The sequence below is a fragment of the Xiphias gladius genome, chromosome 19 (genome assembly GCF_016859285.1).
Source record: "Xiphias gladius isolate SHS-SW01 ecotype Sanya breed wild chromosome 19, ASM1685928v1, whole genome shotgun sequence".
Classification (NCBI taxonomy): Eukaryota; Metazoa; Chordata; class Actinopteri; order Istiophoriformes; family Xiphiidae; genus Xiphias; species Xiphias gladius.
Window position 1 is genome coordinate 15,347,022 of NC_053418.1, and position 16,200 is coordinate 15,363,221.

Below are 16,200 nucleotides of genomic sequence, written 5' to 3' on the forward strand. Positions count from 1 at the left end.
CGTTATGACCTCATTTCCTTGACGGTAAGAACCAACCGAATATGCCTTCAGCAGCAACATAATCACACATGCCACCTTTGGACACAGAGGACAAAAGCATAATCCCAACCACTGCTGTCAGCTCCCAATTCATTTTTAGGGTTAACACAACTTTCAAAGAAACTGCATTAATATCTGCTCTTGCTTTTCCTGTTTGACTTCATTTTGTAAAGTTGAGTAAAGCCCACATCTCAGACATGAAATCGGTAAAATTTTATTTCCCAAATTTGTCATCATACAATTGTCAGTTATGGGAAAGGGGAGGCAATTATAATAATGAATGAAAAATATTGCATTTTACAATACAATGTCAAACCTAATCTGTATATTAAAAAAAAGCAAAAAAACAAAAACAAAAAACAACAGCAAAAAAAAAAGAAAAAAAAAAACAAAACATGCACAATACCAGTGGCAGCATAAACATGGGTAAACTAAAATTTAAAAAAACAAAACAATGGAAACACGAGTAGAATTAAACTGCACAGGATGTTTGACAGCAGTTCTATAACCATCAAAATACGGAATCATAAATTAAAAATTCTCGTCTTAAAAATCAAATTCCACAAGAGGAACAGTCATGAAGTTCTCCTTCAGTAGGGTCGGTCCCTGCGCTCCTGGCGATGGTCCCTTATAAAAGAGAAAGGTTGAGAATAACATTTTTATTATTCGCACATCTGGTTTTCACAACAACACTGACATCCAAAGTTCTGGTCACAGATTTGCAGTCACTGGCTATTTTTTCAAATTGCATCTAAAATTATAATTCCGGTTAGCCGTCTTGAAATTACTCAATGGCAAGTGTAAGAAAACATTTAATTAGTTGACTGGTCAAAGGAACTTAATCCTACCTCATATCCATCTTGCCACCTGGTGGGCCCATTCCTCTTCCACCTCTGCCACCCATTCGGTCCATGGGTGGTCCTCCACGTCCAGCCCCACGAAACCCTCCCCTATCCATTCCACCGCGTCCTCTGAATCCACCACGGTCGCCGCCCCAACCTCCACGGAAACCTCCAGGGCCACCTGGGCCTCCTACTCCTGCTGGTCCACCGCGGTCCATACCTCTTCCACCACGCATTCCCATGCCACCTCTGCCTCGGTCACCTCCAGGGGGAAATGGAGGGCCACCGCCCAACCCTTCTGGTTTGGGAGCTTTGCACTGGTTACACTCCATTCTCCAAGCAAAGTTCTGGTTGCCACAACCCCTGGTAACACAGACCAATAAATTAGAAACTCATCTTTGATACATAAAAGGAATCGAAGAAAACGTTGCACTACAAAAGTAAGACATACGGGTTTGGACACTCCCAGTCTCCAGCTCTTTGCTGCATGTTGCCTCCTGTGGGTCCACCTCTACCCATGCCGCGTGGACCACCTCGTGGGCCAAACCCACCACGGTCTCCTCCACGGCCCATCATACCTAATGAGACGAAGAAATGACATCCACTTTTTAATCATTTGGCTGTATTCACACTATTTTCATATTTTTCATGTCTCCAACAACGATGCAGTTGTCTGCCAATATGCTCTATATTACATCTTCAATACGCTACAAAATTCAAGTTTAGTCGGCCAAAATGGTATTTTAACTTTTTAAATAAGTTGCTTCTTATGAAGCCTAAACCCAGACATTTTATGGAGACTAATGTCGGAGGAAAGTCGGGTGGGTTCTAAATCACAAAAGCATCTGACAGGGAAGAATAGTGTGAAAATTCCCTTAAATAATAAAAAAAAAACAAATATAAATGACTTACCTCCACGACCCATCATGCCATCTCGCATGGGCATGCCACCTCTCATTCCACCCATCATGGGCTTTCTGCGTGCCATGGATACCTTAAGCCTTCGGCCTTGGAACTCCTTCCCTACGATAAAAGAAAAAACATAAAAAGATAAAAAACAAACATTCACAAGTTATATTAGTTGGATGCATTTTAAGATGTGCTTTCAGAATCATATATTTAGCTATGTAATTATTTTATGGCTGATGTGCAGTCAAGGAAACACACCATCAAAGTGCTCCACAGCTGCTTTGGCACAGATTGGCTCCTCATAGGACAGAGTGGCATCTCCCTTGGGCTTTCCTGTGTCCTTGTCTGTGTATATGTTAATGGCTGGCTGGCCAAGTCTGCGGTTAATCTTAACACACAAGAATTAATTTTGAATTTTGTTTGATTTCCACATTAGTTTTGTTTACACCAACATTCAGAGTGAAGAACTAATTTTACCCTGATTGGGCCAACGTGTTTAAAGAATTCAGCCATTTCCTCCAGGTTAGCCTTCTCGGTCAGACCTGTGATGTAGATCGTGCTGTTCTCAGAGTCATCCTGCTCCTCAGGGCGTCCTACAACAAATACAAAAACCACAAAATATGCAGTAAAAACTGCAACCTTTCCTAATATTACTAAAAAGAAAGTATTCTGGTTGTGAACCAGCAATGTCAAGGAGTAATAAGGGGTCTAGTGAGTCTACTCACCCATTTCACGCTCGTCGCTGTTCATAGGTCCTGTAGTCCCATCAGTTGAGAGGGAGAGAAGCAGATTGAGTAAAGTCAGTGTGCGCAACTGAAGTTGAATGTACAATACCTGAGGAGTACTACAACAGAAAATCCAGAAACTCCCTTATAGACACAGTCAGACATATTGGGAAGTTGAAAATGGCACCTTATGGTACACCACAATTCCCACAAGTGATATACTGAATTGAAAATAGAACACCTCAGACCCTTTGGCAAATAATTGTGTCTCATTTGAAAAGCCTCTAAGACCAGTAAGAAATCCTCAAAAAAAAAAAAAAAAAAACCCAAGAATTCAGCTCATGAGAGTTGTTAAAGCAGTAACAGACACATTTGAGTGAAAATTTGTCATTAACCTGTCAAAAACTCATTGTCAAACCGTAAGCAGTGACTGAATTTTACCAAGTACCCCAGAGAAAATGGTCTCAGGCATTGAAAAAAATTCCCCAATATTTTCAGATATGTTCATGTAAATAAATTTTGAATACCACAATGTAAGACACATCAATACTCGAAGCATATTTGCTCAAAAAGTTTAAGGCTTTTAAAAGGACTAACCAGTGTAATACTCGTTAACTTACCACCAGGCTTACTGAAGCCACCTCTGTCTCCAGCGCCGCTATGGGGGAATAAATGGAGATATGAAGGCGTTTCCCTTTTACAGCCACTTCCATGGCTCGAGCAAAGTGGCTTGATTGAGGGAGTAATCAAAACATTCTAACTAGTCGAACAGCAACTAAAAACTCCCCATAATTATAAATACACAATCTAATTGAGGGGATAAGTATTAACTATGTGCCATTCCTTAGCTAGCTATCTGAGTACAATCTCAGTGACAGTTTTCAGTAGTGGATACATTTGTGCAAAAATATTTTTGACTAACATTCTCACTGTCTTTGAAAATGTGACAAAACCCAAACATTTGTACACAGGTAGAAAGATTTCAGATGCATCGATGGCATACATAGATGTACCCAGACACAAGCCAACACCCTAATTACATTAATTCTAACAAAAGTTACAGCTGAATCAGATATGTACAAGTGTAAAAACACAATGCATCTGAAATTTCACAAGATGGTCAGGTGATCACATTGACCAGGTAATAAAAATAAATGAATAAATTAATAATACAATTATACAATGTTCAAGAAAAATCAACACCAAAATAAAAAAATTTACAGTGTTTACCATGGTTATGTTAAATTAAAAACAAAGACTTGGTCAATTGTATACCCATCATGCTCATATAAACCACCATCCTCAGTTCTTGAAAAAAGGCAGACCCCGAATCTTTGTTTAAGCTCCCTCCTGCTGCTTAAGCTGGCGGCTCTGTACTGAGTACAGATACTTTTTAGAGAATAGATGGTTTTAAATGGCTCTCACTGTTACCTGTACGGTATAAATGTGACAAAGCATGTTAAAAAGTGCTCAAAAAGAATGTGATCAAACATTTGTATTCCAAACCACAAAAACAATTTTAAACATTTCAAAATGACATGTCCCCCCCACCCAGAAAACACAAATATACCTGTGCAAAGCTAAAATTACGCTAAAATGATAATTTAAGTATAAAAACATCTATACTACATTTGAATTTATGAATGTATTAGGGGTTGTATTACTATTTATACAATCTATTTTTTATGCATTCTTATTTACCACTACTTTGGTGAGACTGCAGAGTTGCTCAGTTAGAGTCATCTAATTGTATAAAATTCATTTCTGTGTGTGTGTGTGTGTGTGTGTTCACTGCACCAAAAAAAAAAAGGAAGAAACGAGTCATGAAGAACTCTACTATTTCAAAAGGTTTACACTGCTGAACCAGAAACCAAACTCTTGGAAAAAACTATACATCTTAAAAAAGAACACCTGAAATTAGAACTGATTATTCACATGCCCTTTCTGACCCAAATGTCTTCAATCAAGGCTTGGGGAGAAAAGGAAAAAAAAAAAAAAAAACCCTCTTTCCCAATACCAAATCCTAAAAATGAAAATCTCTTTTATCAAGATTTATACTGTGGAGGGCCTCTGTAGTATTTGAGAAACCAAATATGCTGATTCAGCAATGTTAAGTTTTTCATCTTTTAGTTTTACAGCAGTGATAACTCTAAACCCAAACAAATGCACAGTACAATCTCTGATCCTTAATACCCCTGGCCTCTCTCTTGGTAACCATTTCAGTTTCTTTTAGAGGGAGCTGAATGTCAGTGACTCTGATTTGGAGTTGGGTCAAACCATTTCCAGCTACAGAGAACAGACAACGCGAACAACTGTTCAAAAGCCCAATCTACATCAAGGGCAAATTTGATTAGCGCCTCAATAACGGTACCAGAGTCAATATGTCAAGGACCAGTTCAAATGAGTTCTAATTTCACTATCATAAGGGATATACATGTATGTAAGACATACAGTACCAAAAAAAATAAATAAATAAAAAAAGGATACCTGAATGCCAGTTTTTGTAGACAGGCTGAGATTAGAATTGATCACACTAAACCAAAATCCATGGACTGAAGGTCTCTGCACTAACAGTCCCTAGAGCACTCCTAAAATATTGTTAAAGTAACCAAATATTGTATGTCTGTGTACAAAGTCTTAATAAGTCCTGTATTTTCCCATATCATTTAATATTACTAGAACAGGGTTTTCTTCTAATTTTGTCAAGGAGGTATGACACTGCCGGTACATGGTTGGCAAATAAAGACAGTGGATGTGTTAGAGAAACGTGTGTAATTTGTATCAAAATTGCTTTCAATCTATTTTGACCTTAATGCAACTTTACAGTTTCCACTGATGAATATATTACTTTGGCTGGATATTGAAACTTTGACCACATAAACCCATTTTAAGAGATTCAACAACTTCTTTTGGTACAACAGGTGGTATAAAGTGATGACTTCTGATCATCTTCTAGGACCAATGTTGAAGCTACAAGCAGAAAATTCACTAAGGACCTTCAGAAAACATAGTTCCTCATTTTCTTAGTCTCTCTGTAGTGCAATTTATTACTGAGGTCTTACAGTACCATTAGCACATCTTACTTACTTACTAAATCTTGGTGATTTGTGTGTTACTTCCTAAGGCCAGTCAAATGAGGACAAATATTTATTGCCAGTGACAGCCTTGTTTCCACAAACCGAAAAACACAAGTGAATGTGTTTGTAAGTAAAAAAAAAAAAAAAAAAGTTCAAGGGGAAATACATTAACCAAAAAAAATTGCACTTCAGTAAGCATTAATATGAATGCAACATAATGTACTGTATGAGGCCAGTGTCTATTTATAAATTCCTTAAAATATCAATGCTGTGTTGTATGGTTATGCAGGACAAACTAAAGTTTATTTAAGGTATCCAGCACCACAATAACTGCAAAAAACTGCAGGATTTATGCAACATCTAATTGCATTCTTGTACCAACTCAAAGTGTGGAATGATGCACCATGGTGAGAAACTGATTTAAAAAGGTATTGGTGAGACAGTGTTTGAACGTTCTTTAAGGGAAAACCATTATCATTTTGATAATAATATGTAGATAAATGTTCTTTCAACACAATTCTATCACATTCCCTGAACAATCAAATTCTGCAACTTCTCAGTTACCCTAAAACTTTTTGATTTAATTTGGGCTCTTAGTCAAATTATGTTATAGGATTTTCAACCTAAATGTTTATGCACAGGTCTCTGATCAAAAAGGGACAAACCGTTTTCCTACCTTTAACCAAATGAGAGGCAGGGCTGAGAGAATCTGGATGACATTGGCTACAATAGCTGCCAGTGTAGGCACTTACTACACCTGCCGATCGTGGTCCTCGGGCATTATTGGAGAGGCGCATAATTTATCAGCACTGACTGCTCATAAAGTATGACCTTCCCATTTTAAAAGAATGAATTCACATAAATTGTTGATATATTACAACGGTTTCTGATGGGAACTTGTCTCAGCCCTGCCCCAAGTGGCCACAGCACCTGCAGAGTCAAAATACATGTGAGGTTAAGTGCTAAGGAAAGACACTTACCCCATACCACGGCCCATGCCTCCACGCCCACGATGCATCATTCCACCTCGATCAAAGCCATCCCTGCCAGGGCCCCTGCTCTCCCCTGCCCCTGGGTACCTTGAAGGCTCAGAGCCAGAGTAACCAGAACCTCCACCCTGGCCATCTTGTCTGTAACTACCTACAAAAGAGGAGCACAAATGCATCAAAACATAGTCATCGATGTATGTTTACTGTGACATTAAACTGAACAGTATGAACGAACATTAAGAAAAGTTCAGCAAGGATGAAAAGCAAAGCTCACTGTAATGGCTGGACTGACTGTAACTGGGCGGTCCACCTTGCTGGCCATACTGGTTGGCTGGAGGCTGCCCGTAGGAACCAGCAGTCTGGGGAGGGTAAGCAGGAGGAGCCTGTTGCTGCTGCTGGGTCTGTTGCTGGTACCCCTGCTGCTGGCCATAGCTTGCCTGCTGGGCCTGGTAACCAGGCTGTTGCTGGCCATATCCCGCTGGCTGGGTGTAGCTACTTTGGTTGTAACTAGCTGGCTGGCTGCTAGAATTGTAACTGAGACAAAGCAAGGCAGAGTTTAAAGTAAAAACATAACTACATTCTTGTGGAATTCACTCGTTATTTGGTTCCTAACGGAGGAGTACATACCTCTGTGGTGCAGTGGGAGCAGCCTGCTGGCCATAACCAGGGTAAGCAGACTGGGCAGTGTACCCTGGCTGAGAGCCATAAGACTGGGAAGCAGCTGGAGCAGCAGCAGCTGGAGTACTGTCATAACCACTGGCTCCATAACCCTGGGCTGACTGTGAGTAGCTATGAGTGGTAGACTGGGCAGCAGGATAGCCAGCTGTAGAAAACACACCATTGGCAAAAAATCCTTTACTTGTGCGTGTTTTTTTTTTTTGGTCACAAATCTAAAACTTGAGGGAATTCTGAAATGACAATGATTATTTAGATTTTAACAGTACATCTTTTAATTTCTAATCTTCTTTTGAACAAAAACTGTCCAGACTGCGGATAAACCAGATGTTGAACTACAATTCAATATTCTATAATATATCTTATTTACCAGTGGACAAGTCAGATAGGCATGTTCAGGCATAAATAACTACAAATGCTGTACAGTTAAGCAACATGCAAAACTGTAATCTTGGGTAGCCAGATTTCAAATGCCCTGTGAATGTGAGTTTTATCTGATGTGCATCTAAGCACTTTCAATGTGATTTTTGTGTCTGCATTTAATAAAATTAATCAAAGTCTTGTGTTTTTGTGTGACTTGGTTTTGTTCAGTCCAACCCAGCCCACGCCAGAGAGTTCTAAGCAGAACCACATTAAAATGAGTCAAATGTCCCTTCTTTAATAACTGACCTGAAGCTGGTTGGCCATATGAGGACCCATATTGTTGCTGTTGTTGAGGGTAGCCTCCAGCAGCAGGTGTTGTCTGGGTATAACTGCTGTCAGCAGCAGCAGGTTGGGCATATGATCCATAATTCTGCTGGCCATAGGTCTGCTGAAAGGGAGAGGAAATACTATATGTTTATTCTGCCTGGCAGAATAAACATCAACTAAACATTAAGCAAAAATAGTAATGATTTACTATGCTTAAAAAAGACATTTAACTTGAATATTGATAACTTGAAGCCCATTTTAAAGAACTTTCTTAAATCAGACAAACATCTTAAGATTTCCTGTAGCTGGCTAAAAATGTCTTCCCATTGCTAAGTTACCCCCTTAAATGTTGTGCAAACTGTTTGTTTTTCAATTTTTATTTGTACATTTGGATTAACAAATTTAGAATTATCACAATCTTTCCAAAAAATCTCTGGCTCAGCACAAAGCAATTGGCTATAGTCAGACAACTAGCCAGCTATGTTAAATCTCACCTGCGCTGACTGCCCATAACTTTGTGATGGCTGGGCAGCGTATGAAGCATACCTATAAAAAATTAAAATAAAAGTTTTAGTGTCAGAAAATAGGGCCCCCCTCAGAACTAAACATTACTAATTATTATCATCAACTCTTTTTCTCCATAGTAACACTGCAGTAAGGCCATAAATTCATCCATAGTGATGGAGGAAGTACTCAGAGCCTTTTGTGATGTGGAAATACCAATACAGCAATGTAATAACATTCCACTACAAGTAATAGGGCCACCTTCAAAAACCTACTGATGTAAACATAGGAAAGTTATCAGCCAAATGCACTTATATGCATCAGCAGTAAATGTACTCTATTCTACCTGACATTACCAGATTGTTACTTCCGATGCATCAATGTGTAAGCAGCATTTTGCTTTTGTAGTTGCTTGAGGTGGCGCTAGTTTTAAACATCTTTATATACAGTTAAACCGTTTGTCCAGTGGGCCTTAACTTAGGGGGTCAGGGCCCCTCCAAAAAGGGTCACCAGATAAAACAGAGGACGGGACATGATTAATGGGAGAGGAAAGAAGAAAAAAAAAAAAGGGTTTGATAACAAATCTGTTTTCTTTTTTGGACTTCTCTTATCTTTGACTTTTTGTGAAATATTGCATTATTCACAACAGGTCACAACCCAAAAATGTGGGGAACCACCGGTTTACAATGTATTGTATTTTATAAACAGTTTATTTTCCTGTAAAGTCTCAATCTGATAACTAGAGACTACATCAGATAAATGTAGTGCAGAAAAAATTACAATATTTAACTCTGAAATGTTGGAGTACAAGTATGAAGTGGAAAGAAAGGATATACTCAAGTACCTCAAAACTGTACTCAGATACAGTACTTGAGTAAATGTACTATTTATTTTCCACCATGGCGCATCCGATGCTTACAAAAAACCCTCAGAGATTTATTTAAAAAAAAACAACAAAAAAAAACCTTTACAAGTAAGTGTACTTTGAGGATTGAGTTGTCTTACCCCTGCTGAGCGCTGGCCTGGTTGTAGGAGCTGTAATCTGTTCAACAACGGATAAAACGTTGGTTAGCTAACGACCCAACATTCGCACAAAACAGTTTGCGCGCGAGCAGCACGTTACGACGACCGGTCGTTGGTCGCCATTCAACGACACCACGGCATCGTTCACTAAGATACTAATTAAACAACACGGCGCTTCAAAACTAACTAGAAATTATGGGCAAATGCCCTTAATAAATAAGTGTGCTAAAATTGGTAATCTCGCGTCCACTATCAATCTCTGTATGCACACATTATCCGGTAGAAAAGACCGCATCGACTCGAGGAGCTAACACGACTAGGCCTTGTGCCTAGCGCTAGCAAATTGTCACGATGTTCAATTTAATATAAACCAAAAAGAATCATTACACGGACATAATATCTTTTAAAATAAATCCACTCACGTTTAGTTTAGATTAAATACCATAATTTCTTTAAACTCATAAAATATCACAATTTTTCACTCACCCGGAGCCGACGCCATTTCAGTGTTCCTGTGCAAGACGACTGGATAGAGCTGGCTGCCTGAGAAGTGTTCTTCTCTTCCTAGGGACCACAAAATATCGCGAGATTTACGAGTCCTTGCTTGAACAGTAAAAGGGCGCCTGAATAGCAATCACTTTCACTTTATAAAATTAATTACCTAAGATATTAAATCTTTCCATGTTTCATTTCACTATTATAGTATATCACTATAGAAATCTACATAAAGTATAAAAGCATGTAGATACTGATGTGAGTGGAGCTTGAGCTCCACCGGGGACTGAAATGAACTGTACAGGAGAAACGGAAGTAACAATGAAAGAAGTAAAATACGATATTTCAATCGAGAGTCCCCTAGAATGTCAGAAAATAGCAGTAGTGGAAGTATAGGCCTAAGTAGAATTACGTAAGTACTACACTCAAGTATACCTATTACCCTATGTTAGGCCCACTTTATATTTTTACTCCACTAAATTTCACAGAGAAATATTGAAGTTTTTACTGTACTTCACTTATTTGACAGCTAGCATTACTCTCCAGATTAGGATTTTACATTCAAATCATATGACAAATTTATAAAATACTGTTCATTGTAAAGGATTCAACCCAGGTTCCCAACATTTTTAGCTTGTAATCCCTTACAAAAGAGCAGTGTCTAATTGGGGCCCCTTGTCATGTTTAAGATGTCTGTAAGTTTTTTGCAGTACAAGCAAATAGTGATTTCCCCAATAAACTTCTCAGATGGTTTCATTTAAATGACCGTTTGACCTCTAAAGAGGTAAAATTATCGAATATTTAACAAAAAGAAAGTATCAGAACACCCCCCCCAAAAAAAAAAAAAAAAATTGAATTTTTTTTTTTTAAATTTGTGTATCAGAACTTTGTTTGTTCTGCTTTTCTACCCCATCAGTCATCTCAGGAGCCTTCAGATTTATCTCGAAACACACTGACCCCTAGACTGGGAACCGCTGAGCTAAATTACCAAACAATACACTGTATAAAAAAAGTTAAAGAAGCTCCACTTTAAGGAGCTACAACAGTAAAACACAGCGTACACATTGCTACATCAGTATTAAATATCTTATAATGTAATATATAACAAAATATCAATTACAGGAGGCATATATTCTGCTGAACCAATACAAATTTCCATTCAATTTTGCTACTTTTTCTTAAGTAAGATTTTGAATGCATGCTTTTTACTTGTGATGGAATACTCTGACAGTGTGGTATTAATACTTTTACTTTTTCTCAGAATACTATTTTTCCAACACTGGAAAAAAAGAGAAAAATGCCCTTCACAAGCACCTAGAGTTACATCTTCAAACTGATTGTTTTTTGCAACCAAAAACCCAAAGATATTTAATTGTTCTCCTGTTTAAAACAGAGAAATCCAGCAAAATCCTCACACTTGAGAAGTTGGAAACAACTTGATATTATGCTTGATAAAAGGTTAATTTCTGTTGATCGACAAATTGATAAATTAACTAATGGTTTCAGTAGCAATGGTCATAAAATTAAATGTTTGAAAGATGCAGAAGACACAGGGGAAATTTACCTACTTGCAGTGTGTCCTGTTGGTGGCGGTAATGCACCTTTACGCTAAGTTACCAACTGCCAATAAACACAAAGAAGAGGACTACGTAACCTGGTAAGGAAGCGAGCATCCGCTTAGCCTTGTAAACATTTTCAGGCTGGGAGTTTTCTTACTTGAAAGAATGTATTACTCAAGTTTTAGGGCTATAATTATTTTAGAACATCAGTTAAAGTCGTAGGCTCTTCGTACGAGTTCAGTGTCGTTGGCAGAGAGGATGTGACCAGACAAATCGCAGAGGACTTTGCAGCCACTTGTACGGAACACTTTGTAAGCAGAGTATTTCATAAAGTCAATTAAACCTCTGGGATATTGATCTGGTCAGTTAAGTAGCAGAGGGGGTTGTTAATCAGTTTCAGCTGCTTTGGTGTTAATGAAATTAACAGCAGGTGCACTAGAGGGGTTCACAATGAGACGACCCCCAAAACAGGAATGGTTTTCCAGGAGGAGGCCGCTGACATTTTCCCCCTCCTCATCTTTTCTGACTGTTTTTCAATAGTTTTGCATTTGGCTAGGGTCAGTGTCACTACTGGTAGCATGAGGCGATACCTGGACCCTACAGAGGTTGCACAGGCAATCCAACTCCTCCAGGATGGCACATCAATACGTGCCATTGCCAGAAGGTTTGCTGTGTCTCCCAGCACAGTCTCAAGAGCATGGAGGAGATTCCAGGGGACAGGCAGTTACTTTAGGAGAGCTGGACAGGGCCGTAGAAGGTCCTTAACCCATCAGCAGGACCAGTATCTGCTCCTTTGTGCAAGGAGGAACAGGATGAGCACTGCCAGAGCCCTACAAAATGACCTCCAGCATGCCACTGGTGTGAATGTCTCTGACCAAACAATCAGAAACAGACTTCACAAGGGTGGCCTGAGGGCCCGACGTCCTCTAGTGGGCCCTGTGCTCACTGCCCGGCACCGTGGAGCTCGATTTGGCATTTGCCATAGCACACCAGAATTTGCAGGTCCGCCACTGGTGTCCTGTGCTTTTCACAGATGAGAGCAGGTCCACCCTGAGCACGTCACAGACGTGAAAGGGTCAGGAGAAGCCGTGGAGAATGTTATGCTGCCTGTAACATTGTTCAGCATGACCAGTTTGGTGGTGGGTCAGTGATGGTCTGGGGAGGCGTATCCATGGAGGGACGCACAGACCTTTATAGGCTAGAGAATGGCACCCTGACTGCCATTAGGTATCGGGATGAAATCCCTTGGACCCATTGTCAGATCCTATGCTGGTGCAGGGGTCCTGGGTTACTCCTGGTGCATGACAATACCCGGCCTCATGTGGCGAGAGTATGCAGGCAGTTCCTGGAGGATGAAGGAATTGATACCAGTGACTGGCCCCCACACTCCAATAAATCCAATAAAAAACCTCTGGGACATTGTGTTTCGGTCCATCCTACGCTCCCAGGTTGCACCTCAGACTGTCCAGGAGCTCACTGATGCCCTGGTCCAGATCTGGGAGGAGATACCCCAGGACACCATCCGTCATCTCATTAGGAGCATGTCCCGATGTTTACAGGCATGCATACAAGCACGTGGGGGCAATACACAGTACTGAGTACAATTTTGAGTTGCTGCAATGGAATTTCAGCAAAATCGACTAGCCTGCCGCATAATTTTTTCACTTTGATTTTCGGGGTGTCTTTGAATTCAGCCCTCAATTTTCATTTCCACCAAATGATGTGCATTCTTTCGTTCCTAACACATTACCCAGTCTTTATCTATCTATTCTATCTAACTATCTATCTATCTATCTATTTATCTAGAGAGATATAGAGGTATATAGATATCCAGCAGGATTTTTTTTTTTCCCATTGAGATCTCATGTGTTTTCAAAGTGTTCCTTCAATTTTTTTGAGCAGTGTAGATTTATGCTGTTATTATAGTCTCCAGGTCTGTATCTGTAACTATCCTTTTCATTTCCACAAGATGCTGTGCTTGTCATGGACGGGAACAGATGTTTGTATCCCAGTACTGTGCTACAAAAGGACAAGTGAGTGGAGAAACTACAGCTGATCCTTAATAATGCATGGTCGCATGTTCTCAGTATGGTTCTGGTTTGGATCAGATCGCCCAGGATTCTGCCTGGGAACATCTTCACTGATAACACTCGTGCTGCTGATGTATGCTGTGGGTATCCAGGCAAGTCTCAGTTTAGGTCCAGGTGGAGACTTCCCAAGGTTTAGAGGTAACCGTCTTGTGAGGCTTTACATGCAAATATGATATTTCAGTGAGTGTTGGTGAAATCAAAACACATAACACATTTTTTTTTTTTTTTTTTTTCTCCCCCATCTCCTCAGATTTGTTCCTGTATGCTTTCAGTCATGATGAGCTGTCTGCTCTGCTGGTCAGTGTTGCACTCCTGCTGCTGGTTGGACCGTGTCAGGAGCGTCGATGGGGAACATTCGCCTTCCTTGCCCTCTCCATCCTGACAATGACCATATTACCTCTCCTTTACACCCTGGTCCTCTTCGTAGGTAGTGGTGAGGCGAGTCGGATCTGTGGCTACTCTGCCATCCATCTGGCTCTGTTTACAGCGCAGTGTCGTCAGGTGACACAGAAGCGGCTGCTGAGGTGTTTGCCGGTCTGGTTTCTCCCCTGGATTCACTTGCTGATTGGTCTGCTGCTGCTGCCGGGGACACCTGCCCTGCTTCACTTCTGCGCCATATGCATCGGACATAACTGTATCCTTTCCTTTTACCGCATAGTTAACCTTTACTAAAGCAAATGTGATATCTTATTCCTTCCCTTGATGGACACCTTAAAGCCTCTACATGCCCAAGGTACAACCACACACTTGTTTTTTCACTTATTTTGGTTGATTAGACCTCAACTGAGAACTATGTTGGCGTGGACAGACTGTTTGTCTGACAACTGTCTCACTGTTTGCTGTTAGTTTTGTTCAGCTATTTAGGGGGGGACATCAACTGTTCCATTCTTACTGGTATATATTGAAAAGGAAGACATCCTGTAATTTACGCCATAGCTCCTCCAAACATCAACCAGAGCCGAGGTCTAATCAGCCACAGTGATTGAAAACATCAGAGTGGGTGTGCAGGGTCATTAAAAGGTATTTTATAACAAATTTAAATGTTTTATATTTCCTTAAAGTTTGCCCCTCTGAGCAATTTTTAACACTTTTTTTTTTTTTTTTTTACTGTATTTAACCATGACTATTATCTTTCTTAATTCCTGGACACCCTTTTATGTGTCTTCAATCATAATTCAATCATGAAGAATCTTTGCATACAAAATCTAATTGTCTAGATAACACAGAATATAGGCGTGTTATTTGTAACTGAGGGTTTGAGCTAAAGTCTGCCCTTCCTCAACAACTCTATAATCAATTGTATTTCCATATAAATAACATAACGGTTCCCTCTCAAGTCTTTTTTTTATCTTACTTAATATACCTCTCAGATCATCAGCCCTTCATTGGGATGTTACAGGAGCTGGAGGAGGCCAGGGTAATGGATTTCATTCCTGATTGGGCATTTGTTCCCACTTCAGCGAAGTTCAGATTGCCCACCTACACTACCTCACAGAGGTGCGATTTGTCTCACTCACAAGAAAAGTCTGATTGAATGTCCACAGTGGCAATTTTATCATTTCAACTTCATCTGTTGTCACAGATCTAGATCACTTTCTCAGATGATGCCTGTAGATCAGGCAGCTGCTCCCCCCGCAAGGGACCTCTCTGTTCCGAACCATCACCCATGGATGGAGCCAATGCCTGCCTGGATGATGGAGGAGTCTACTGCACTGTCGGAGGCAGAGGTGTTGGAGGAGCAGATGCTAAGGGCAGGGATACTGGCCTCGTTACAGGAAGCTCCTGATGACCCTGATGCAAAAGTGGAAGTTCCTAAATCATCAGTTTCGTCATTGCGGTTAGTAATAATTGATTATTACCATGTACGTTATGTTGCACTCTCTTTGAATGGGCAGATATGTTTTTTTCACATTACATTTTTGTGATTTAAAGTAATCATTCACAGTTGACTAAAAGACCAGTGTTTCCTCTCAGGCTCCAGCAGCTGGAGAAGATGGGCTTCCCCACAGAGAAAGCTGTAGTGGCATTAGCAGCCTCAAAACAGCTAGATGGCGCCATCTCTTTGCTTATTGATGACAGCGTTGGTGAACAAGCTGTGGTGGTTTCAAAGGGAAAGAGCCCTCTGCCCCTGCAGAGCAACTAGACGACCTCACACTCCAGGACTGAGTCTGTAATAGTATTTGCATCTATGCCGTAAACTAGACATAAATAATGCTTGGGTTTTGCTGAGCTTTAATATTGAGGATTTTCCCTGTGGGCTTCTTATTGAACTATTTAAATGATCAGAATTCCAGTGGAAAAGTGGAGCAGAAAAGACCGAGTTGTTCTTCCTCATCGACTGTGAGTATATTTAAGGGTAAATGCAAACTTAACGACTTGAGACAGCTTCTGTATCTGTACGTAAGATGTACATCGGAGAGACTGGATGTAATTTATTTACATTATGACAGTGTTTAAATGAATATTGTTGTAAGACTAATGAAGACAGGTGACATGTTAAAAAAAAAAAACAATGAACATTATTTTATTACACCAATCATCTAGGCAGGATTATCTGAACACAATAACACATATGCAAGAAAA

At 40.0% G+C, this 16,200-nt stretch overlaps 2 protein-coding genes across 10 annotated transcripts; one reads left to right on the forward strand and one right to left on the reverse strand.

Annotated features, from left to right (window-relative positions):
• Positions 1 to 237: 237 nt before the first annotated feature.
• On the reverse strand, positions 238 to 11,871 carry LOC120805734 (RNA-binding protein EWS-like). Of its 7 annotated transcripts, none has more exons than XM_040156256.1 (17): positions 11,685 to 11,871; positions 11,537 to 11,588; positions 9,960 to 10,037; positions 9,456 to 9,492; positions 8,441 to 8,492; positions 7,926 to 8,067; positions 7,209 to 7,404; positions 6,856 to 7,115; positions 6,573 to 6,732; positions 3,136 to 3,173; positions 2,516 to 2,557; positions 2,268 to 2,383; positions 2,049 to 2,178; positions 1,794 to 1,904; positions 1,333 to 1,459; positions 888 to 1,244; positions 238 to 666 (listed from the first exon to the last, which is right to left on the reverse strand). In XM_040156256.1, exons 3-17 carry the CDS (start codon positions 9,973 to 9,975, stop codon positions 630 to 632), a joined length of 1,821 nt encoding a protein of 606 aa, XP_040012190.1. In that variant the 5' UTR covers positions 9,976 to 10,037; positions 11,537 to 11,588; positions 11,685 to 11,871; the 3' UTR covers positions 238 to 629. The 7 variants fall into 7 exon arrangements, with proteins under 7 accessions (XP_040012190.1, XP_040012188.1, XP_040012189.1 ...); XM_040156254.1 differs by having other exon boundaries at positions 11,533 to 11,588; XM_040156255.1 differs by having other exon boundaries at positions 11,537 to 11,613.
• Positions 11,522 to 16,145, forward strand: rhbdd3 (rhomboid domain containing 3). Of its 3 annotated transcripts, none has more exons than XM_040156265.1 (7): positions 11,522 to 11,625; positions 13,497 to 13,560; positions 13,636 to 13,755; positions 13,868 to 14,251; positions 14,988 to 15,114; positions 15,200 to 15,454; positions 15,592 to 16,145. In XM_040156265.1, the coding sequence occupies exons 2-7, from the start codon at positions 13,497 to 13,499 to the stop codon at positions 15,758 to 15,760; spliced, it is 1,119 nt and encodes a 372-aa protein (XP_040012199.1). In that variant the 5' UTR covers positions 11,522 to 11,625; the 3' UTR covers positions 15,761 to 16,145. The 3 variants fall into 3 exon arrangements, with proteins under 3 accessions (XP_040012199.1, XP_040012200.1, XP_040012198.1); XM_040156264.1 differs by lacking the exon at positions 11,522 to 11,625 and adding an exon at positions 11,639 to 11,824; XM_040156266.1 differs by having other exon boundaries at positions 11,561 to 11,625; positions 13,497 to 13,755.
• The last annotated feature ends 55 nt before the right edge of the window (positions 16,146 to 16,200 follow it).

What these genes read in the sequence shown, in the direction of transcription:
- LOC120805734 (XM_040156256.1), bottom strand. An exon ending in GCTCCCACTGCACCACAGAG is followed by an intron (nt 7,116 to 7,208) that starts GTATGTACTCCT and finishes GCTTTGTCTCAG; the next exon opens with TTACAATTCTAGCAGCCAGC. An exon ending in CAGCGACGAGCGTGAAATGG is followed by an intron (nt 2,384 to 2,515) that starts GTGAGTAGACTC and finishes TATTTGTTGTAG; the next exon opens with GACGCCCTGAGGAGCAGGAT.
- rhbdd3 (XM_040156265.1), top strand. Translation starts at nt 13,497, where the DNA reads ATGCTGTGCTTGTCATGGACGGGAACAGATGTTTGTATCCCAGTACTG. An exon ending in ACTGTGCTACAAAAGGACAA is followed by an intron (nt 13,561 to 13,635) that starts GTGAGTGGAGAA and finishes GGTTTGGATCAG; the next exon opens with ATCGCCCAGGATTCTGCCTG. An exon ending in ACCTACACTACCTCACAGAG is followed by an intron (nt 15,115 to 15,199) that starts GTGCGATTTGTC and finishes CTGTTGTCACAG; the next exon opens with ATCTAGATCACTTTCTCAGA.